The sequence below is a fragment of the Diplotaxodon limnothrissa genome, linkage group LG16 (assembly GCF_057381915.1).
Source record: "Diplotaxodon limnothrissa isolate DT_005_m linkage group LG16, D_limnothrissa_male_GT1.1, whole genome shotgun sequence".
NCBI lineage: Eukaryota > Metazoa > Chordata > Actinopteri > Cichliformes > Cichlidae > Diplotaxodon > Diplotaxodon limnothrissa.
In genome coordinates, this window is record NC_140611.1 from 8,191,651 (window position 1) to 8,216,613 (window position 24,963).

At 40.6% G+C, this 24,963-nt stretch overlaps 2 protein-coding genes across 2 annotated transcripts; both read left to right on the forward strand.

Annotated features, from left to right (window-relative positions):
• Positions 1 to 53: 53 nt before the first annotated feature.
• ift88 (intraflagellar transport 88 homolog) lies at positions 54 to 20,056 on the forward strand. The gene is made up of 24 exons (XM_085375028.1): positions 54 to 177; positions 400 to 462; positions 663 to 722; positions 986 to 1,039; positions 1,162 to 1,225; positions 1,477 to 1,546; positions 2,307 to 2,397; positions 2,940 to 3,044; positions 3,544 to 3,646; positions 4,442 to 4,788; positions 4,859 to 4,929; positions 5,044 to 5,130; positions 5,792 to 5,891; positions 7,272 to 7,358; positions 7,532 to 7,718; positions 8,989 to 9,097; positions 9,686 to 9,836; positions 10,226 to 10,341; positions 10,697 to 10,749; positions 10,868 to 10,933; positions 11,046 to 11,152; positions 13,486 to 13,558; positions 18,662 to 18,769; positions 19,856 to 20,056. The coding sequence occupies exons 1-24, from the start codon at positions 97 to 99 to the stop codon at positions 19,975 to 19,977; spliced, it is 2,475 nt and encodes an 824-aa protein (XP_085231154.1). The 5' UTR covers positions 54 to 96; the 3' UTR covers positions 19,978 to 20,056.
• Positions 20,057 to 21,750: 1,694 nt separating this feature from the next.
• On the forward strand, positions 21,751 to 24,849 carry il17d (interleukin 17d). The gene is made up of 2 exons (XM_085374341.1): positions 21,751 to 22,072; positions 23,679 to 24,849. The coding sequence occupies exons 1-2, from the start codon at positions 21,774 to 21,776 to the stop codon at positions 23,992 to 23,994; spliced, it is 615 nt and encodes a 204-aa protein (XP_085230467.1). The 5' UTR covers positions 21,751 to 21,773; the 3' UTR covers positions 23,995 to 24,849.
• The last annotated feature ends 114 nt before the right edge of the window (positions 24,850 to 24,963 follow it).

Genomic DNA, 24,963 nt, shown 5'->3' on the forward strand with positions numbered 1-24,963 from the left:
GACAACAAAATATTATCAGTTATCGCGCATAGAAAACTGTTTGTTTGCCACACATTGAGGATTATTTTCATACACTACCTTTCCGGAGAAACAGAAATGGAACATGTGCATCTGGCTGTGGAGGAGGACGACCTTTATTCGGGTTACAATGATTATAATCCGACATTTGACTCGGAGGTAAGTTAACCGCTAACCTAACACTATATTAGCACATTGTTTCTAAGCGTATAGAAAATCAACTTTGAAAAATTAATGTTGGTTATATGAGGTCGAGATAGTGGCATGGCGAAAGACTAATTACTTCAAAGTTTTATTTCAAAATTGTTTGTGTAAAAAATGTCTGCTCTTCCGTCGGCCCACTATGTAAAAAATGAAGACTAATTGTTGACTAATTTTAAGGAGCTGGAGAATGATGTGGGCTTCCAGCAAGCAGTGAGGACAAGTCATGGAAGAAGACCCCCGGTAAGTGCCAAATACTCTGTGTGTGTGTGTGTGTGTGTGTGTGTGTGTGTGTGTGTGTGTGTGTGTGTGTTTGTTTGTTTGTTTGTTTGTTTGTGCGCGCTTGTGTGAGTGAATGAGTAAGTAAGTGGGAGAGAGAGAGGGGTTTTCTGGAGGTGTATAAATCGTTTAACTACTAATATATCATGTCTTTAATTTTCTAGATGACTGCCAAGTTTCCTGGCACTCCCATTGGACCTCGATCTTTAGCTTCTTCTTTTGGCGTAAGTACAATGAAATAAAATGATCCTTTAAAAGTGAAACATTTTTGAATGAGCACAACAAATACAGATACCTCCTTCAAAGTGCAGTTCTTTGTTGAAAGTTGCTCAGATTAAATCAATGATCAGTGACAAGATGTGTAGCCAATGGTGATTGTTTCATTACTGTGAAGCATTTATGTGGAACGTTTTTTTCATATCTACATGTTAAAAAGACCTAAATTATTGTTATTGATTACAATATTAATACTTATTGTTTCACAAAGGCTCGGCTTCATATGGCCTCTTCAATGGGACGACCCATGACTGGAGCTGTACAGGTGAGAAGTATTATTGAACAATCAAATGTGCAAATAAGGTCTTGCATAGTTTTGTTAGATTATTTTTTTTATAATTAGTGTTTACTATATATGTATTTTTTGTTATTTTGCAAATGTACCAGGATGGGTCAGCCCGTCCAATGACTGCCGTCAAAGCAGCAGGTTACACCTCCTCCCTGAGTCGTGGTGAGTTTAAAGTTGTCTGTTTCATCTATTGTCTTTTGCGTGTCGATAATGATTTAAAAGTTATTATTGTATACTTCAGGAATAGGTACAGTTGAGTGTTTCTAACGTAAAACAATAAAAATAAAAAAATTGCATTTTTTTGTTAATATAAACCTCTGTGCATTCTTGTAAGGACATATTTATAGATGCAAGTTTTGTGTCTTTCCCCTTGCAGTTATATAGTGATGAATTGGTATGATTTATATTTTCAGGCTCAGCCTTTGACCCTCTGGGCCAGTCCAGGGGTCCTGCACCTGCACTCGAAGCAAAGAATGAGGATACGTAAGTTATCACTTTAGACTGCTTTGTTTCAGTGTGAAAATGCTATGCAGTACACTCACTCTGCAACTTCATTAGGTATGCCTGTTCAACTGCTCTTTGATGCAAATATCTAATCTGCCAGTCTTATGTCAGCAACTCAGTAAATTTAGGCACATAAACATGGTCAAGATGACCTGCTGAAGTTGAAACCTTGCATCCGGGAAAGAAATGTGATTTAAATGACTTTGAACGGGGCATGACTGTTTGCTTGAAACAGCCTGGTTTGAGTTTGAGTGTTTAAAAAACTGCAGATCTGTTGGGAGTGGCAATTTTCTAGTTGAAATTGTCGTGCTGATGCTGCTTTGAGATGATAGGAAGGTAACAGACAACCACTCTTTACAAGCAAGGTATGCAGAAGAGCATCGCTGAATGCACAGCACATCAAAACTTAAAGCAGATGGGCTACATCAGCAGAAGACCACGCCATGTGACCCTCCTGTTAGGTAGTACAGGAAGCTGAGGCTACAGTTTAGAGGGTCACTGAAACTAATAGAATAGATTAGAAGAACAGAAAGAAAGCATCGCTTGTGAAATTCTGATTGTAGGGTCACAATTTGGCATAAGGAACACAAAAACATTTCGCCATCCTTCTTCGCACCAGTGGTTCAGGCTGGGAGTGGTGGTGTAATGGTGTGGGGGATATTTTCTTGGCACACCTTGGGCCTCTTATTACCAGCTATTATAAACTGACAAATGTTTCACTCTCATCATGTTCTTGCAGGCCTGAGGAGAAGATCAAAATCTTGGAGAAGAAAGTGAATGACCTGATAGAGGAGAGCTGCATGGCACAGAGCATGGGAGCCTTACAAGTGGTCAGCCTTTCACTCTTTAACAAACTTTTTACTAATGTTGACTGTCTGGATTTAAAGAGAAGGCTCTCCAAGTGGGGCAGTTTGTCATAATTCATTTTTAACTGTGTCAGCTCTCTCACAGTAGTATAAAAATGTAAGCAGTATAAAAACTGCTTACATTTCTACCAGAGTAATACCTAAAACGGCTGTTAGGACAAAGTACTTGAAGTTTATCAACCTTCCCATTTCCAGTGGTTTTTCATACATGAGGAAAATTGGTCTAATATTTTACAGGCAATGTGTTATGTCACATAACAGCAGTGTGTGGTTTGCTGTGATTTCTGAAAAATTAAAAGAGCTGTTTTTAAAAATATTGTTATTACAGGTAATTTTCATCTTGTGGAAGGCCAAGGCCTTTTTGGTCGGCACCAGAATGTCTAATGGGCAGGAAAAACTTGTTACATCATTGCAGCAGAGTGTTTATTCATAATTACTTCTGATTATTACCCAGAAGTGGCTTACTTGCTGTGTGTGTTTGTGTGGGTCTGTGTCTGTGTCTACAGGCCCTTGAAAAAGCCAAAGAGGCAGGGCGGAAGGAGAGAGCCCTGGTCAGACAGAGGGAACAGTCTGGCAGTGCAGACCATATAAATCTAGACCTCACGTACTCTGTAAGTCAGGCTGCTGTATGCTTGTTCTACACTCTGCACTCATGAGTAATGATTTGCTTTCTAAAAGAACAGTCTGGTGTTGATTTTCTTTTGAAAAAACTACTTTTTAATGCCTGAAAAACCAAACTGATAAGTGATAAGTAAAAATAAGCAAGAGAGGGTTTTTTCAGTCAAAAATAAATCAAAGTTGTACTTTTCATTTAAAATGCTCCATATCCTCCTGGTCTACAATAACTGTAGAAATAAACCACAAGTGCTTACTCAGTAGTGTATGCAAAATCTGTTCTTATTTATCTCATTCAGAGTAAATTATTATTATTGTTTCATATTAAAATATTAAAGTAAATCATCTCAGATGTTTGTGTTCATGGCTCAGCTATTTAGGAAGGAACAGCTCGCGGAAGACAGATACAATTTAAAGTTTGTTTTTGAGAATCAATTTCTAACATCAGTTTTTAATTATTTTATTTAGAAATATTAAATGTTTCTCCCATTACAGGTTTTGCTCAACCTTGCCAACCAATACACAAACAATGAAATGTACCCAGAGGCCCTGAACAGCTACCAGATCATTGTGAAGAATAAAATGTTCAGTAACGCAGGTGAGCAGGCCGCTCAGCTTCACACTCACTGCTGGTGTACTTAGAATGTGGCAGCCCTTGTAAATACAATCATGTGAAAACGAAGTTTTATACACCGCATGAAAGCTTGTGGAATACCTTCAGCAGCAGCAACTTCAAGTAATATTTATCCCAATGACTTTATCAGTGTTTCCTGTTGTTGTTGAGGAATATTGGCTCACTGTTCTTTACAACATTGCTTCAGTTCCTTCAGGGTTTCAGGCATTCATTTATCCACAGCTTTCTTAAGGACCTACCACAGGATTTAAATCATGTTGAGGTCTGCACTCTGACTCGTTTATTGCAGCGTGTTGATTCTTTTCTTTTTTTAGTCATTCTGTTATAGATCTGCTTGTTTTCATGGGATCATTGTCCTCCCCATGACCCAGTAACACCCACGCTTTGCAGGTGGCCTCACGTTTGACTCGACAATACTTTGGTATAAAGACGCGTACATGGATGTCTCAATGAGTGCAAATCTAAGCTATGCTCTTCTTGTAGAAACGTATATCGAAGCCATACTAGATCAATCATTTTCTAATTGTACTCTCATGAGCTTTAACATGATAACTGAGGCCTGTAGACTCTGAGGTGTAGCTCTTGGTGTATTTTTGCAGTATCTTGGATTTTTACTGCTGGGAAAATTGTGGCATTGTTGTTAAATAGTCCCAGATCACTGACACATAAGAAAAAAGTCATGTTTCATACATTGTAAATTCTTTGTTGTATCGCTTGTCTTGTGGTTTTTCCGTCAAACTATGCATGCTGCTGTTCCAGGCCGCCTGAAAGTCAACATGGCCAACATCTACTTTAAACAGAAGAACTATCCTAAAGCCATCAAGTTCTACCGAATGGCGCTGGATCAGATAACAAATGCCCACAAAGAAATGAGGATCAAGATCATGCAGAATATCGGTGTAGTGTTTATCTGCATGGGCCAGTACACAGATGCCATTACGTCTTTCGAGCACATCATGAGCGAGAGTCCAAATATCAAGACAGGCTTCAACCTTATCCTGTGCTACTATGCTATCGGTGACAGAGAGAGGATGAAGAAGGCCTTTCAGAAGCTCATCTCTGTTCCTCTGGGCATTGATGATGAAGACAAATACATCCCTTCCAATGTGAGTGATATTTTATTACAGCATTTATTATTATTTCATTAATTAAGTCTAGTTCTGCCAACTCTTTCAGGAAGACACCAGCTCCAATATGGTCATTGAAGCCATTAAAAATGACAAACTTCACCAGATGGAGAGAGATCTGTAAGAAGATATTCACAACACAAACCCAACTCTGTCTTGCTCCATCAGTCCTCTGTGTTACTCCCCCCCCCCTTAATTCACCTGTTCCTCTGACTTCCTGTATGCTGTTCATAGAAAAACCCTGGCTGAGAAATACATCATGACAGCAGCCAAGCTCATTGCCCCAGCGATTGAGACTTTGTTTGCTACTGGATTTGACTGGTTTGTTACTGCTGTCTTTTTCTTTGCATCTAAAGACTTTAATGTGAGCATGGTATGTTTGTTTGTCATTGAATAACTGAAAATTGTGACAGTGCCTAAGTGTTGTATAATTACAGTTCATTTACGATTACATAAATGTCCCAACTTCATTGCTTGAACGTTTAAAAAAAAAAAAAAAGCTCAAAGACTGCCCTTAGAGGGAGATTGTAACAAGAAGAAGGTTTTAATTGTTTGAGTCTTCCAGTGGCTCTCGTTTCTTTAGTGATGGTGTGAGGGACTTTCCAAAGTTCCTTTACTTGCCTAAACTTCTCTGCACACTAGTTTGATCACATTTTCTGAACATTTTTCTGGAGCAGACTGACAATAAACCTCAAGCTCTACTATTATTTCGACAATTTCTCTCCCTAATGCTTTCTTATTTAGGTTTTTAAATGAACATAATACATGTTGAATACTCGTAAAAGTACTCGACATGTGCATTGATGTGCACTAATGCACATTAGTATGTTGGAGAGGACCATTTCAATATTGAGAAACATAAGTCAAAATCAAACAATTGCTTAATTATTCTCCATTTATGCACCTGCTGTTTACAGTGATCAATCGAATGCTGGCATTTGACACGTGAAGATAGTGAATGTATGTTTTCTTTTTTTTTAAGGTGTGTCGACATGGTGAAGAGTTCTCAGTATGTCGAGCTTGCCAATGATTTAGAGATCAACAAAGCCATCACCTACCTCAGACAGAAGGACTTCAAACAGGTGAGAGTATCAGCAGCATTAAGGGTACTTCCTTCTTTTCTGGTCTGTGTATTTTACAACCACACCTTCCACTCTTAATAATTTGCTGCCAAACTAAATTTTAGACCATAATAAGACATCAAAATGAGGCTTTAGTAGCTTCCATCATATGTGGCTGTCATGTAAATTGATACCTTTGGTAATATTTGCCAAACCGAAAAAGTCGATGCGATTAAGTAAGGATCACACGCATTCAATTTATGGAAGTGTAATTCCCTTAAAACATGTGAAACCTGTTCTTCGTTATCCGTTTACATTAATTTGTGTTTCCATCTTTTTCTTTTCTTTTTATAACAATGTTGTAATACTGTTGCTCAGCACTATTCATACTTGTGCGTTTTCTCTTGTTGAGGCTGTTTGAACAGAGCTCAGTTTACGACTGAGTATTTCATCTTCTCATTGTCTTTTTGCTTTTGTTTCCTCCCCATCTGCATGCCTAAGGTTGAGGTATGTCTGCCTTTCATTCCCATGTCCACATTTAGATTGTACTGGGTTTGTCCCCCTTAACTTGTTGCTTCATAAGGACGTCTTTTACCCAAATAATGCCACTGCAAGGAGACGTTTGTGAGGCAGTTATTGGTTTAGGCCCCACAGACTGCTCAGGAAAATCTTTGTGCTGAACGTATTCTTTGTTAATAATAATATCCAACTGAACAGTGGAGGACATGCAGCCATGTGTGGAGCTGCTTTGTGGCTAAGATTAAAGGACTCACTGTAGTAACTAACTATCTTGTAACCGCTGGTTTTACATCTGATGCATGCTGTGGTGCTTTTACAGTATTTACACACAGGAGTGTTGGTGATGTAACTGGTGGTCATCTGTGCAGCTGTAGCCAAGCTGGTGATTTGTGAAAATGCTAATCCTTACTCACTAATACAGTTGGGAAATTTTCCCCAGAATGTAACATACTCACAGAGACAGTCAGTTAGACAAAAAGGGGAAAGGGACTGACTTTAAACTTGCAAAGCATTATATTTACTTCACCAGAGCACAGCACACAGTGAAGGTGACGCATAAACAGATGTAAGGAATGAAGCAGAATTACAGCTTACCTTCAAATGTTCTTAGAAAAAAATGCCAAAATGTCCAAGTATCTTCACCATAAATGTGAAGATGCATATGTAATTTATCAGTGATTGGCTATTAATGGTTAATAATATTGTCGTTGATTCTTTGACTAACAATTCAGTAAATTTATGTGTCTTTTCTATGTTTCTTTGTGTGTTACATGCTGGGGAAATACGCTTGTACTTAAAATATCATTTATTACTGAGAATGCTGTACTGGAGGAGCTTTAGTACAGAGTGTTACCCTGATTGTAATGAGTTGTGTGTTTTCAGGCAGTGGAAACATTGAAGGCATTTGAGAAGAAGGACAGCAGAGTGAAGAGCGCTGCAGCCACTAACCTCTCTTTCCTCTATTTTCTGGTAAGAATCTCTTGATTATAAAATAACATTAGACTGAAAAGTTCTGAAAATTTAAAACACTTAAAATCAGCAAAATATTTGGAGGTTTGCTGTTAAAAAAATGTAATACTAAATGTTACTGTTGGGAGATGATTGAACAACCATATTCTCTTCTCTTGTAATTTCCCTAACAGGAGAAAGACTACGACCAGGCTGACCGATATGCCGACCTTGCTATGAATGCTGATCGTTACAACCCAGCAGCACTTATCAACAAGGGCAACACGGTGTTTGTCAAACAGGACTATGAAAAGGCTGCAGAGTTCTATAAAGAAGCACTGAGGAATGATTCCTCGTGCACCGAAGGCCTTTACAACCTGGGTAAGTGCTCCTTAACTGCAGCTGTAATGCGGTAGTAGATAAGCAGGAGGTTTGATGTATTGCGCAACAACAATTGGACGTGCAAGAATCATTTGGGAATGAACAACAAGAGCTTGCTGCACTCTGAACTGTGGTCTGTTAATATTTGCTGCAAGCACTGGTTGAACTTTAAATTCAGACTCTTGACTGTTAGGAAAATATAGTGAGGCCATAAGTGCCCTGTCTAAATCTCTGTGTATCTTCATCCAGCATTCTGCTATGAGTATCAGAATATTGGCTGAGGCTACATTGAGAATAAGTGTGGACACAGCATGACCGACTCTATTGGAATGTGCACAAATACATAAATAACAAGAAGCACTTAGAGCACAAACCTCCCCCAGGGCAGCTCACTCTCTGCGAAGTATTTACTTTTAATTGTATTGTATTTTGTGTTTAAAGATTATGTAGGAGTAGGTAATGGATAATTGGCATTGATTTATCAATACGTGGACACAAATAACCTTATTTTATTATATAATAATATACTACAGCATGTTTCTAACCAAGTAGGCAGCTCATTTTCTTTCTCTTGACAATACTTTCTTTAAAGATAGCATGCATTTTTGGGTCAATTTGAAAGAAAGGCAGATGCAAAATTGAGGTCAGAGGTCAAATGTGACATATTTGGATGCAAACTATAATGTGAGATTTAAAATTCCCATATACCATTTTATAAATGTTTTTAATACAAACAATTGCAGTAAGAAAAATAGTTTTACTTACCTCTATCTACTGTTATTACTTTAACCTTCAGATCAAGCTATTGACCTTAAAGGAGAGGTCAGAGGTCAAATGAGACATGATATTTGAAAGCTTCATGGGTACTTTCTGTTGACAGTACACACCACAGTTGTCAGAATCTTAGTTTCAGTTATCAGGCTAACATTAGTTAACATAACTTATCAGGCGTTTTGGTCTGTTTTCAGCCAATAAATCTTTAAGTTCACCTTGAAGACCTTGGTTGATGTTAACGAAATTTAAATGGTTTGTTAATATGACCCGACTCTACACCTATACAAAGTTTTCTCAGAATTCATTTAAAACCTTTGGAGCTATCGTATTCACAGACACGGTAGCTCTTTAAACAACAGCATCCAAATTTTAAAGTCATCTTAAGTAAAAGGTATCGCTGGAATAAAACTACACCAACATGTGGTATATATGTGTGATTATTATTAACATAGAGGCACAGTTACGTGACTGAATTTTCCCCTAAACCTTGTTCCAGGTCTGACTTATCAAAGACTGAATCGCCTAGAGGAGGCTCTGGACTGCTTCCTGAAGCTCCATGCCATTCTGAGGAACAGTTCCCAAGTCATGTACCAGCTGGCCAGCCTGTATCCCACTGCTAACAAGTGCTATGTGGAGATGGTTTTATCAGCGGGCCAGTACAATCGCCCAATATTAGCTATTTGTTCTTCTATTGTTATCGGCATTTGTAAGAGACAATCAATGAAAATTAGAGAAGTAAAGAAGACGTGAGAGAAATGCCATTACAAAGAGTCAAAGTCCATTGATGTTGCATAGTTTGTTCACCAGGGGGCACCATACGATGCCCCTGTTGCCAACAACATATTTAGAAAGACACAAACACAAAAACCAGCTGATCTGAGCAGAGTAAGGCAGCCTTTACTCCTAAACATAAATCTGTTTGGTTTCTTTGCTGTGTGTGAAAGAAAACATTTTTAGACGATATATTGGAATATCTGAGTTCTAAATCGCCAAATATCAGTATATAGTCTGATATAGTCTTAAAAATACTGTGTCAGACAGGCTCTAGTGATCGTTTGTATGTCACACAGATGATCTGTTTTTACTCGTATGTACTTTAGGGTTTGTTGGAATGTGTTCATTCAGGGATTCGAGCCTGTTTGTCCATATATCATCACATGAGCATCTATTAGTTCTTAACACTTTGATCCCAGCTATGAGCTTCTAGAAAATCCCGAACAAGCAATCGAGTGGCTAATGCAGGTCATCAGTGTAACTCCCACAGACGCCCAGGCACTGGCTAAGCTGGGAGAACTGCATGATGGCGAGGGGGACAAATCCCAGGCTTTCCAGTACTATTATGAGGTACCAGAAGCTTAATTTCATGGCGGGGGGTTTTCTCTCTAAATTACACTGTACAGAAGTTAACAGTATATTTTTTGTCTGTGGACCCATTGTAAAAAACAGCAATTTGTACAATGAAAAAATTGTTTGTTTTTTTTTGTCACTTTTTTGCTCATCTGTTAGTTAATTATGTTAGAGTAGTATGAATGACCATGATGGAGATATTTAGCAGTACAAAAGGCTGTAAAACTTCTCAAAGTGCAGATAAAAGTAAAAGATTTATGCCCTTCTTCACATTATCTAAACACAGGCCGGATTGGACCCTCTGCTGTCCTGATCCTGGCCCCCAGCCCCTACTTTTGACACCACTACTTTAAGCTAACTAATGTTGTTACGTTGTTGCTGTCCAGTCCTTTAGGTACTTTCCCTCCAACATCCATGTGATTGAGTGGCTCGGCGCTTACTACATTGAGACACAGTTCTGTGAGAAAGCCATTCAGTACTTTGAAAGAGCCACGCTAATACAGTAAGTAACTACTATTTAGATTATTTTAAACAGATAGCACGGATGGGTTGGTAAAAAATTGTAAGTTCACACTCTAAGGTTTTTATGGAAGCCCTTTAAATGAGTTTCAAACTTAAATGAATGTGAAAGCCTCTCGTTTTATATGGAACTGTTGCAGAAAAAATTAGTGAAGTTGTTTCACATTCTCTAATCTTGAGGCACATAGTTCCACCTTTTTTGTTACGTGGTATCAATTATTAAAATATATTAACTATTTCAGTGTGGTACTGGCATACTGATATGAGGTCAGCAAAATGATTTAAGTCAGGTGTTGGTTTGTGTGTTTATATTGATCAGATGTGTTTCTGCTCCTCAGACCAACTCAGGTGAAGTGGCAGCTAATGGTGGCAAGCTGCTACAGACGAAGTGGTGAGAAAAACACGTTTCGCCTCAGCTTGCATGGCAATAAAACAACAAAGCAAAGTTGCAATGTGAGCTAGCAGAGTTCATTTCATTTTTTTGTTCTTTTTCTTTTCCTCTTTCACAGGAAACTCCCAGAAAGCACTGGAAACTTATAAAGAAATCCACCGAAAGTTTCCAGAAAATGTGGAATGTAATTGATCCAGCTTGTTACGCAGTTTTCAACGGAACTCTTGACCAGCAACAGATGGTGCCCTGATCAGAGTGTAAAATTAAAGAGTGTGTGTGTGTGTTGTTTGGTGCAGGCTTGCGTTTCCTGGTGCGGCTGTGCACAGATATGCAATTGAAGGAAGCCCAAGACTATGCCACCAAACTGAAGAAGGTAGAGAAGATGAAGGAAATCAGAGAGCAGGTATTCTGTCAGACATTTCTGAGTAAATAAACTAATGATCTGTTTGGCAGATCTCAATTCTACATTTAATTAAAAAAAAGACTTGAAAATAATTTGCAGAAACCCCCCCACAAAAAGTTCACTAACAAAGATAGAAATAAAATGGAATTGATTTTTAATAATGGTGACACACACACATATTTATAACATATAGATCCATCGAGGCTGGGGTCTATCACACCAGGCAAGACCCCAGGTGCAGGCTGTGTAAAGATGCCCCTGAGACAATCCAGCACATAACAGCAGGGTGGAAGATGCTAGCAGGCAGGGCATACATGGAACGCCATAACCAAGTGGCCGGCATAGTATACAGAAACATATGTGCCAAGTATGCCCCCTCAGGGTGGTGGAGAATGACTGAGCTAAGATCCTGTGGGACATAGTGGTGGTAGACAAGAAGAAGAAGACAGCCGTAGTGATAGATGTAGCTATACAGATTGACAACAACATCAGGAAGAAGGAACATCAGAAGCTGGAAAAGTACCAAGGGCTCATAATAAGTGGTCCGAGTGGTAATCGGAGCGCTCGGTGCAGTGACCCCCAAGGTAGGCTCCAGCAGATCCCAGGAACAACATCCGAGATCTATTTGCATGAATTAAACTCCACACACTCCACTTTGTTTTGTATAAGTGGGTCCATCTGATGCATGTTAACATGCTGCCTGATGAATTACTTGCGTATTTTGCAGTTGTACATTAGAGACCTTTCGGGCACTTTCATCAATCATCTTTTCATCATTTTTTTTAACAGAACCCTGACGTCTGTTCCTGGATGAGCGCTCGCTGATTTAAAACGCGCGTTTCCTTTAGATGCAACGTTGGACCGTGGTCACTGCAACTCTGCAGCTGCATGAAAAACAGCTGTTTTTCGTCTCTATTTATTTTCCATGAATCAAACAGATGCTGTACAGCTGTTTAACACCTGGCTGATAGTAATCTCGGGTCTTTTTCAAAACAGCTTTAGTGTTTGGAGAGCTGTTCTCAGGTCTGATGCCAGAGCAGTTTGAGTTGTTCAGTGTCACATGAAACGTCAGAATGAATTAGAAAAGTGGTCAGTGGTTTGAATATAAGCAGCCAAAGGGATCAATCTCATTTCCTGTGATGGTTAGCATAAAGCCTGTGTTTTCTTTCCCAATCTAAACCTAGATTAACTCAAGACCCAAGTCATGGAACCACATTACATAGGCCAACAATGTTGCTTGTTTCTAATTGGATCTTATCCCACTGCTTGCATATGATCAATAGAATATCCTGGTTTACTTATGCTGTATTAATATTGTTCTTAATTTCTGGGTTTAAGCGCACTGCTGATGATGAAGATTACAAATAACACAGAATGGGACCTTTCGCACATTTGTCTGTGAAGAAAAATATTTTTAGGTGTTTTACCAATGCAGTACTCCAAGACTCTGATCACGGGAATGTTCTCATATCCTGTTTATTATGAATAATAGCTGAGTAAGAAAATAATCAGCTAACACTGCATCTTTTGAATAACTTCTGCAATGCATTGTTCCTTATATGTAATTATTATTTAATGGCTTCTAAACAACACACTTGTGATACATAAACTAGAGGTGGTTTGGGATCAGTGAAGATTTGAAGAAAGCCAGAGTAACAGAGCCGTGTGCCTTGGTCGTGTGGAGTGATATATCAAAGCCAGGAACAGATTAGACCGATGAGTTCGTCAAATAACAACCAGCTGCTGTTGGAGCAGAGAAACAGGCCTGCAGAGAATGATGGAGGGTTGACTCGTTAATCCCCAAATTCTTCAAACTGAAAAACAGTGGAAAACAACCGATCCCACTGATAAAACAAACTGCACGGTGCATGACACGAGGACTGAGAGGATAGCAATAACCGAAATCTAATATATGAGCTCGACGTTGGCTTTGTGTGGTTGTTTTTCGTGGCATCATATATCCTTGTTTTCATTTCTTTTCCTTTTTTGTCATCATCTTTAAAACTAACTGCTTATGGTTTTAGTGATTCTGCAGAGTACTCCCCTGACTTTATGTAAGGCTTGTTTACATGTAACATTTTTATGGTATGTAATATTTTTTGCGCATTAATGTCACATTCCGTTGAATATTGGGGCTTATCTTTTTGCCAGATTGTTTTCATAGCAAAAAAATGTACTTTGTTTATGAAGCACAGTGTTTATTGAAGCGCTGTAATCTGATTGGCAAAACTGCGTTTTGAAGTCAAAGACATTTAGAACACATTTAGTGTTATTTGTGTCCCTGCCCGCAATTTCTCTCATACGCCACCCTTTTCTCTTATTTCCCTTTGCAGAGGATAAAATCGGGACGGGAAGGCAGCGCGAGAAGTCGAAGAGAAGGCAGAGAGAGCAGTGCAGGCAGCGCTGGTGAGTCGGTTGTTGTTTTTCAAATTAGGTCAACAGATTACCGCCGCTGTTATTTGCAACTGAGTCCAGAGTTGTGCGTCCACACATCATCAACCTATAGTGGTGTAAATAATTATTCGATCTCCATTGCTTACTTTAGAAAGATATTAACGGTCTCTAATTTTTATGGTAGTTTAATGGAAAGAGAGAGAATATCAACCAGAGTTCAAGAAAAAAAAACTTGTATAAAAGTTATAAATTAATTTGCATGTTACTGAGTAGAAATATATTTGATCCCTACAACTGCAACAGAATTCTGTCTCTCACAGATTGGGATCAATCAATTACAAATACTCCTGAGCTCAGTTTGTGTATAAAGCACACCTGTCCACAGAATCAGCTTCTTCCATTCCAGCCTCACCACCACCACCATGGCTGAGGCCAGAGAGCTGTCAGAGGTTGTCAGGGACAAAATTGCAGACCTGCACAAGACTGGAATGAGCTACATGACCGTAGCTTATAAAGCTGCTGGTGTGATTATTTGGAAATGGAAAAAACATAAAATAACCATCAGTCATCCTCAGTCTGCAGCTCCATGCAAGATGTTGCCTCATGGAGTGAGGATGGTGATGAGGCGGTGGATTACCCCAATATTACATGGGAGGAGCTTGTTAACGATCTGAAGGCAGTCGAGACCGCAGTCTCCAAGAACACCATTAGTAACACGCTGTGTTGTAATGAACTGAAATCTTGCAGCGCTCAAGAAGGTCGTTTTGCTCAAGAAGGCTGTGCAGGCCAGTCTTGAGTTTGCCAGTGAACATCTAAATCATGTTGGGGAAAAGTGCTGTCGTTAGATGAAACCAAAATCAAGCTCTTTAGCATCAACTCAACCCTCTGTGTTTGGAGGAAATGTAATGCTGGGTATGACTCAAAGAACATCATCCCCACAGTCAAGCACACATTGTGCTTTGGGCTGTTTCTGCTAAGAGCACAGGACAACTTCACTGCACTGAGGGGCCAGTGGACGGGGCTGTGTACCGTAAAATCTTGGATGAGAACCTCCTCCCCTCAGCCAGAGCACTGAAGATGAGTCATGGATGGATCTTCCAGCATGACAATGACCCACAACGTATCGCCAAGGCAAGGGTTTCACCATCAAGTACTTAGTAGGTGTTATGCTTGAGGATCAAATACTTGTTTAAGTCAGTGACATGCAAATCAATTTATAACTTTTATATAATGTTGGGGTTTTTTGTGGATTTTTGGATTTTGTTGACATTCTGTGTCTCCATGGAAACAAGCAAACATACAGATTCAGCAGGTGATCAGATAGTTACTTTCCCCCATTGTATCTGTGTTGCGGTGTTAATAATGCAGATGTCAATAAGTATGTAACTGTGCTGGTGATGTGGCATCAAACAACTGTGGATCCCCCAAATCAGCCAGCAGAGAGACAGAGAGCCACACATCTGTCTGTGGCATCTGTCCACAGACTGTGCTCTCCATGTCCTCTATCCATGTTCTCTCTGCTCAGACCTTACATCATTAAGGATTTAAACTTACACTTGTTTTGTGTTGTACTGCAACACAAAAGGCACACTGAGCTCCCAGAATGAGGCACATCTATAAAAATCTTATTAGAGTCACATTGAAAACCATCTCCATGTGTGGGTTTTGGTGTAATTTCAAGTTAAATGAACATACAGTACAGGAACATCTGTGAACTTTATTAGGCGTAGGTTTTTTTCATGGCAGCTTGAGCTAAACCAAGATTTTAGTTTGAGAAGTTTGCTCACATAAATATAATTTTCATAAAACATTGTAATGGTTCTGATGCCTCTTCTATAACGACGATCGTCGTCATGATTTTGATCATCAGATCCACTCTTTTATTTTTATGTCTCACTGCTTCTTTCTGTCTCTCTACCTGTTGTTCACACATGCTGCAGCAGGCATCTCCACACCTGTCCTCATCTCTCCTAAGAAGTCCAGCGTTATGGGTATATGTTTTCAAACACCACACTGAGGCCTGATCTGCTCAGACCTCCTCATCCTGCTGGATCCTGCAGGATGAGGAGGTCTGAGCACTCTGTGGGATTAGTGGACTCTGAAGAGGCTGAACATTCAGTACAGATCCCCATCAAATACAGACAAATAGGCTGGCTGTGGCACTGGAAAGCTGGACCATGAGCAAATTTCAAATGTAATCCATACAAACCAGAGAGCCTCCAGAAAGTGTAACAAGGCCCAGCTTTTCCATGCTGTGCAGCTGAACGTCTCTAGCAGGCTCCTGTAGTCGAGTTGTATTCATATATGAGTTTGTGTAACGGACACCTGTTAATGCGCTTGCTGCTCTCTCCCGCCAAGGCTTCCATTAGTCCTCTGTGTCGTGATAAATTAGATTAGGACTTTTCATCTTCCCATAGCTTAGTGGTGCCAGAGCCTCCAAATGCATCTGTTAAAATGAACACACACGGTTGCTGGAGACTGTCCATCACAGCCTTGCTACTTCAGTCTTTCAGATGCTTAAATATTGGTTTGAACGTTTAAATTGTTGAACTAAAACCCAGATCCTTTTCTCATTTTCTCATGGTGCACAAGATGAGGTCAAAGCAGGTGAGAGAAGCGAGGTTGTAAACCGCAGACACATTTATTGTCATCATCTTTCATTGCAAGTGGCAGACTTTTTTGCTACTCTCTGTGCTGTAAGACCTTCAGTCTAGCTCTGTAATCTCTCCTTCCTTCTCATCTTCTTCTCTGGATCTTCTGTCTTCATCTGTATTCCCTCTCTGCTTCCTCTTTGCTTCCCAGTATCTCAGTCTGAGTCTAAACACTTCAGTCCACTACTGGACTCGGGGAGAGGTATGTAAGACTGTGACTTTCAGGCTATGTGCCTGTAATTCTGGCCATTTGTAGTTGAATAAACTGGGGCTTGTTTCTTTGCTCAGTTCATTCAATTCAATTCAATTTTATTTATCTAGTGCCAAATCACAACAACAGTCACCTCAAGGCGCTTTATATTGTACGGTAGATCGTACAATAATACAAACAGAGAAAAACCCAACAATCATATGACCCCCTATGAGCAAGCACTTTGGCAACAGTGGGAAGGAAAAACTCCCTTTTAACAGGAAGAAACCTCCAGTAGAACCAGGCTCAGGGAGGGGCGGGGCCATCTGTGAGCCAGAGATTAATAACAAGTATGATTCAGTGCAGAGAGGTCCAGTAACACATAATGAGTGAGAAAGGTGACTGAAGAAGAAATACCCAATGCATCATGGGAATCCCCTAGCAGCCTACACCTATTGCAGCGTAACTAAGGGAGGATTCAGGGTCACCTGATCCAGCCCTAACTATATGCTTTAGCAAAAATGAACATTTTAAGCCTAATCTTAAAAGTAGAGATAGAGTAGAGATGTTTCAGAAGTTGTTACATCTGTAGTTTGCCCTCAAATGCACAGTCAGCTCACCTGCCAATGAGCTTTAAGAGCCAAAACAGCAAAATTCACATAAATTAGACTAAGGGAAGCTGTGTAGCAGCAACAGCATGTTTAGGTTTGTACTGTGAGTCTCTGCTGTGAAATCTTAAGATGACCTCTGATAAAGTTCTTCAGTCAGGCAAAGGTGTCTGCACATACAGGTGATTCTCTTCTACGGAGCATTAGCATCAGACCTATTTTATTTTTAATTTTATAAGAGCTCCTGTCATTAGAAATCTTTTAAGTGATTAAAACCATCTGAGTGAAGCACTGCAAGGCACGCATAGCAGAAGTGAGTTTCCCAAGTGAAGAAGAAAAAATGGACCTGATCCAGAAATCGTTTGACAGGCAGCCGTGATGTTGGACTGTGCTCATTTTTTGCACTGAAAGGAGGAGGAGGAGGGGAGCGAGCACTCAGACGGCTCCGAGATATTCGGGGAAAACCCTCTCGTTCACCTGAGAGTTTTCCATCTTTTCTGTAAAGTCTGCGTATTGTGTGGTCTCGTGTGTCTGCAGGTCTTCAGCTCTCTCGTGACTGACGTGTGAGTCTGGTGGTTTGTTTTCTCACGTTTCCACAGCTGTCGTTCTGCAGTCTGAATCTGGTGAAACGCAGTGGCAGAACAGGAGAGAAGTGTGTCGAAACGTGGGGATTTTCTAACCTGTGTTTTCTATCATGTGTGATGTGCCTTTTCAAACGTAAATGATATGGTTGGGTTAATGTACCTGAACTTTTTTTCAACATATCTTTAATAAGAAAAAATAGTTAAAAGCCAGAAAGTTGCGTCATCTCTATTGATCTCCATCTCCTTGCAAAAATAAAGGGTTATTTGTGTTTCAGAGGTGTATAAAACAAGCCTATAACGTCTTTAATTGTGGAAACTTCTGTTGCAGCTCCTAGCTTCTAGCATGTGTTGTGTAAACTAAAAGAGAAATGCAAACGAAACTGTCCAAGAAAGGAAGGCAGGGGGGAAACGTTGATTTTTCCAACCGAGGTCTCAGTTTGCCAGCAGTTTGAGATTTTTTTGGGACTATGAGGGGAAGGTGGAATATCAGGCCTCCTTCCTGTTTTTCAGCTTTCTGCTGCCGATCCCCTAAGGTTTCCAAGGCTACCTGGCAGCCAGATGTTGGCTGCTGCTGTCTGCAGTCATGTCTGTAATTCATATCACTACACGCCCCTGTCAGCCTGTCATATAAGCCTGGAACACACATGTGCACATTATCCAGCATATTCATTACATCCTGTCAAAAGTACCTGAGTGTGTTGCATATTAGTGTTGCATTTTAGCAGCTGGTCAGTAGGCATGTTCGACCGCGCCATGTTTTCACAAAAATCGTCCATTATTGTACAGCAAGTCGTACATGTCAGTGATATTTAGTGACTGTGATTTCACATTGGAGGAATGCTTTTTCTGCACACATTCAGCCAATGTCAGCGAGATACTTGGGCCATGAAAAAGACATTTTGTACGTGAAAGTGTGCAAGAAAACTTTGCACGTCTATATTCAGTCGCATGCAGGCCACAGACAGAGGCACTGCTGTTTTAAACAGCTTAAACATTTAAACAGCTTTTAATAGGATTTTGAATGTGAGTATTGCTTTTAAAAAAGATCATGAGTCAGCAGGTGTGTGCTTGTTTTTGTACAGACAGTGGTCGCAGCAGCAGCAGCACCAAAGGAGAGCGTCTGAGCGCCAAAATGAGGTCACTTCCTGGTTCAAATGAACCTTATGAAGCCAGCAGTCCAAAAGAACTGGGTGAGGAAACCATATTTTTCTCTGCAGTTAATGATATAACACCTACCTAACTATCTTATGTCTTTGAACTTCATGTGTTGTGCAAGACATACGTGCCTGTTTTAGAAAAATATGAGTAAATATATAACCACACAGATGGTTTATGGACATCTTAGTTCAGTTTCATTTCATTTAGTGCTGGAACATCATCTACATGGATGGCTGAAATTCTGATAATTTAGCCATCCACATTATGAGTCGCAGTGAGCTGTAGTGTGAATGTTAGATTGGAAAAGATCGAAAAGCACTCAGGCATAGAAAAAAGTGCTTGTGTGAATGGGTGACTGAATTCTATAAAGGTCTTTGAATGGTCCAGTAAAGTAGAAAAGAGCTGTATTCGTGTATCTATTTAGAGTTCAAGCCCATGTTGAAACACATTCTGAGGTTTAGATGATCATAAAGATATTATCAAAGGTTTTTCTTTGTCTGCAGCACACAGCGGATAGTCCTCTGCAGATAAACTGCATGGGTTGTCATTAAGTATTGGGCCGCACCTCTAATCTTTGAATTCAGGTGTTGTAAGTCCCTTTGCCTCAGATGTATAAAATCTAGCACCTGGCCGTGCAGCCTGCCTGTTCAAACATTTGTGCATGAATGAGACGTTCTAAAGCGCTCACTGTAATAGGATGCCACCATTGCAACAAGTCAGTTTAGCAACCGCAGCAACTCAGCCAAGCAGTGACACACCACGAACAGAGCAGGGTCACTGAGTATAAGGGAAAAGAACAACTTGAATAATGTATCCTTAAATGCAATTCATTGCAGCTGTTTAAAAATGGAACAGAGTAATATTTATATCAGTGTTTTTAAAATATGAACCTGTGCAGACTTAAATGTTGAAAGTTATCTTAACTCATCTATTTAGAATGCCAAAAAATGCAGTGAAATTGTCTGTGCACACGATCTCACTCTGCAGCGCTCCTTGAGAAAAACACACACAGAAAAAGAACGGCATTGGTAGAAAGGATGTACAATGTTGACATTATGTCTCTATCGGGATACAGCGTCCCAAACTATTTCATCACAAGCTGTTCCTCCTGTGTGTAGATGCGTCTTACGTGGACCCACTGGGGCCTCAGATGGACAGACCAAAGACGGGAGTCAAGAAGCGTGTGGAGGATGACGACTTTGCAGATGAAGAGCTAGGAGACGACCTGCTGCCAGAGTAGCTGCATTAGCACAAGGCTATCTCTGTTTGTAAGTCAAGCTTCACCACAGGACGTTTTAAACTCACGTTCAGCAGATGTTTATTTACATCTGTTGGTAATCCATGATGGTCCAGATGCTCTTTCACACTGAACATCTTTACCTGACATCTCAGTCCTTCGTCAAATGAAAATGTATCCATTTCTAAATGTCCGTGTGGGAAATGAATGCTTCTGTACGTGATAGGAATGCTGGTTACATGACAGTGTGAGACACCTCAGACAGCTTTGTTCTGGCTCTTAAGTCCAGCACACGGGGTTTCAAAGAAAAGGACATACTATTCCATACCATACTATTACCCTGTATCTTTGAGCTCATTGCTAAAAATTGGAAAACATTTCACCGTTCTGATGCTTTTAAAGGCAAAGGTTTGTGATTCATCTGTTCCAGATTCTGTTTCATGTTCTGCATTTTGTAATTATTCTATTGTATTTATTATTTTTTTATTTCTTCATCTTTATGTCTTTTATTGTATCATTAAAAGAGAAACTATTTCATTAAGGAAATAATGTTGAGTCTGAGTATCAATGTGACAGTTTGTTAAAACTTTAAAACAAAGTGCATGGGTAAAACTAGAGCTGACATTAGCAGCGTTGTTACGTAGCTATTTGCATGTTATCTAAAGCAGGAATGTCAAACTTATTTTATACTGTGGACCACATGCAGCCCACATTGATCTTAAGTGGGCCGGACCAGTGGAACTCCCCTTTTTGTCAGTGTAAAGAAGTTTAACGACACTTTTAATCCCCGATTACAAGAAAAAGAAGTTCAGTTCCAGCAGTCTGTCTCAGTCTTTCCACACGGTAAACAAAAGCTGCTGTAGTAAATAAAAGAACAGTCATGCTGACAGACTGTTTGGGCTTAAACTGTAAGAAATGTGTAAAATTACAGAAGAAAAAAATCAGCTCCTTGGACAGGCTTTCCTGTAATTATAAACTAAACTCGCGGGAAATGTTCTTTTATTGTGACAAAAACAGAAATCTCAGTTTACAGTCAATAATGAAAAAACTTATGAAAACACATATAAAAGTCCAGAAATGTAAGCTCTCCGTCACATTTACTAAAGCAGTGGGCCGGACTGGAGTCTTTGCTGCCTCCCCCGGGCCTTATGTTTGACACCTCTGGTCTAAGGGATGGAGATGGTGCAAAGCCAGGATCCACATTCAACAGGCTGGACTTCCCACTCGCATCAGGATCTCCTCTAATAAACGCTGGGCTCTTTTTTTTATTGGGGTCCAGGCAGGACTTTTTTTTCTGCCAGTGCTTCAGTGTAACTGAGCCTCTCTCTGGCTGCTGCATCAGACCGCCTCAGCGCTCAGTCGGGGTTTTACGCACACGTCGCAGGAGAAATGAGAACCAGACACTCCTCTGTGGTGTCTTCTCGTCATGGACACAAAGCAGCAGGTGTGACACTCACAAACTGTTAGAAAATTTCAAATTATTTGGCAATTATTCCTCCTGGCGACGCCGTGGATGTGTAGTGCCAAAAAACAAAAAATGTCTGCAGTTTTCCTGGTGGCGCGCCTGTTCCTCGCCTTCAGCGCCAGGATCGTGGAACGTGTGCGTGCCGCTGGCTTTCCAGCACTTCCAACTATTTGCTGGATTTTAACAGAGGAAAGTAACCCGTGAACGATCAAATCTGTTTTTACGAACAAACGTCACTTGTTCTCAGACACATTACTTAAGAACGCAAAGGAAACGTTCGTTTTTCGGTGGATGCGCACTTGGGCACAGCAACATCCTGAGAAGAAACGCGGAGATGCCCCACAGAGTCCACGTTCTGCTACTACTGCTGCTGTCGCTGTGTCGGCCGGCAGCAGCGACCCGGGTCAGAAACAAGACCGTCAGGACGCGGTCCTGCCTGGACATGCCGGAGGAGAAGTTGGAGGAGATTTTTGGACGGCTCTCGGTGGGAGTAATGAGCGCTTTCCATCACGCTCTGCAGCTGGAGCCGCAGGACAAACTTAACCTCACCTGCCCCACCACTGCACGGGTCCCGACCGACGGCAAGACCCGCCTCCCGGTCAACCTGCTCAGCATCTCCCCCTGGGCCTACAGGTGAGAGCAAGAGGGACACTTATCCGGTGCCAGTAACGCATTTACGTTTCATATCTGCTGGACACCGCTATGCTTAAAATAGCGACAAGGCGGCGATAAAAACATTTATTGGGATGTATTATGATTTAGAAACAACTGGAAGAAAGAAACCCGTGCGTGCTCACATATTTTATATTTAAATAACAGAACAGACTTTGTCAGCCGTGGATTCACGGTATAATTAAATTAGATATTTTAAGATTCTTCATTTGTCACATACATAATTACACGAGTACAACACGCAGTGAAATGAAATGTTTCCCGAAACGTGTCCTGAAAGGCGTTGCGCTTTCACAGTACCTACATCATGACGGCTACCGGCAACTTTCTGATTGCCTTTAATGCTAAACAAATACACGAAATACACTTTTTGAACAGACTTTGACATAAAGCAGAAAACATCAAAACAGGCTGAAGTACTATGTTAATCTCATGTAAGCGACAGAAACGCAGCAGCTCAGCTAAACAATGCACACGGTTTCCTAGGTTTAATTCAACCTTTTAAGTTCTACCCACATTTCTGGATATATCAGATTTTGTCCTTTTAGAAAAACTAGGTTTATTAAAGAAAAACATGTAACAGCTGATGATTGTTGAGTGTATTTTCTGGTGTGCATGGGCTCTCTCCGGGTACTCCGACTTCCTCCCACAGCCTAAAAATGGGTTAGGTTAATTGGTGAGGTGTGAATAGTGACCAATCCAGTCTCTTTCACCATGACAGCTGTGATAGTAAATGGATCAAGTCAACGGTAACATTTTCTTAAATATCTGAGCCAGACTGCTTTATTAATACCATCTGCAAAGAAGAGAGACAATGATCTCTTCTGCCAAAGCATTACCACCTCCTTTGGCAAAATGACAGCTGCTCTATGAAACACTTTGCGTAGCAGTTGAGCCTTTCAGTTCTTGTTTGGAGCATTTATTTGTTCCCGCAGAAGGCTTCTAGCTCTGGGAAATTCTTGGGCCATCTTCCACGCTCTGCTCTGGGACGAATGCTGGCCAAACCTTCTGCTTCTAGACCCTCGGGAAGCGTAAACTGTGTTGTTATCCTGTTACAGCAGTCATTCTGTAAACGTCTTACAGGCATTTAGTGCATTTAGTTCCGTTTGTCCCTTTGTCTCCAGATTTTCCTCCAAGATTCCTTTTTTAGTTATTGTGTCCAAAGTTCTGTTAGTTCTTCAGCCTACAAAACATGCTGCTGATTGTTCAGGATTTATTTACAAACTTGTGTTGAACTTAAGAACTAAGTGTTCCCTGAAGGTTATATTTGTGCAGGTATAGCCACCCAAATTTTCTTGAAGTACACTATTGTAGTCTATTTGCTTTTCTAGTAAGGCCTCCTGCCCTTTAACAGCTGGGGCTCCATCCAATATCCAATATATTAGGAAAAGGGAGGGATGGCATCAGTAGAAGTTCTCTGAGAGCTCAGATTTTGTCACAAGAAATTTTGCATGGTTCTTTTTTTTTCCAGGGAAATGTACAAAACAAAAATATCTTGTTTATATATACAGTTCATGTACCAAGCTGTTTCTGCCAGTGCATTGAACATCATTAAATACATTTTCAGGATCTCATACAACCCAAAGAGATATCCCCGCTACATCCCCGAGGCCTACTGCCTGTGCAAGGGCTGCCTGATCGGACCGCACGGCGAGGAGAGCAGTCAGTATCGCAGTACCCTGGTCTACGCTCCCTCCGTCATCCTGAGGAGAACAGGCTCCTGCGTCGGCGGCCGCCACTCTTACACGGAGATCTACGTCTCCATAGCCGTGGGATGCACCTGTGTGCCGCTGCTGGAGAAGAGGCCGAAGAAGAGCAACCAGAGCCTGCAGAGGAGAGAGCCTAAAGCCAGGAAGCTCTTTACTCCAAGAAAGGAAGCTTGACGGAAGCAGCACTGCTGCTGCAGAGAAGTTTTCTTTTGTTTGTTTTTTACAGCTGATTCGCTCGTGCTAGAACATTATGTCTGAAACGGAAGCCCCTGGAAATGTCACTTAAAAAGATAAGTTTAGTACAGCTTCAGCAGACAGATCGACCGACACAAGACAAACCTTTGAGTTTGAACTGGAGTTCAGAATTAAAACGCAACCATCTGTGTATCGGACAAACGCACTCAGATTTCCAACAAACTGAATGAAACTTTGACAAATACTACACCATAAAAACTGAAGGTCTGCTTCTGGCAAAAGTACAGAGGCACATGTTTTATTTAGCAACTCTCATACCAAGTAACGCAGATAGTTTTGCCTCTGCATGACAAGCTGTAGTAAAAAAAAATGGGAGGTAGTTGTTATTTAGGTGATCCAGACCTTTCAAAACAAAAGCAAACAACAACAGAGGGCCTCACTTCTGAATGAGCTGATCAATGCTGCCACCTGCTGCTGTACAACATCTGCAACTTTCTCAGGTGATCAGAGCAACAAGCCCACGCTTCATGTTACTCAGACACTTTAATAACAGCAAACATCAAATATTTGCGACTGTTACCTCACTTATCTGGGTAACTGTACAAACATACAACACTTGTATGTTTCCCAGTAGAGCCCAATTGTTTAACAGCTGAGCTTTCTGAGCGGTTAGAAAATAAACGTTCTTTAGAAAAATTAAAAGTTGTTCCTGCTGCCTCTTTAATACTAAACAGCTGATGTACTCGTCACCCTTCTGGGTGTTTGCTGAACGGGGTGATGTATTCCCGTGAACTCTTTTCTTCTACTCGCTCATTTTGCCACCACAGAGCTGACCTGACCAAAAGTCTTTCATGATTTAGATTAAATAACTAACAGTAATCTGCTCTGAATTGGTATCAAAACCTGAGATGGACTAGACTTTCAGATTTATTACTTAAAAGCTACTCG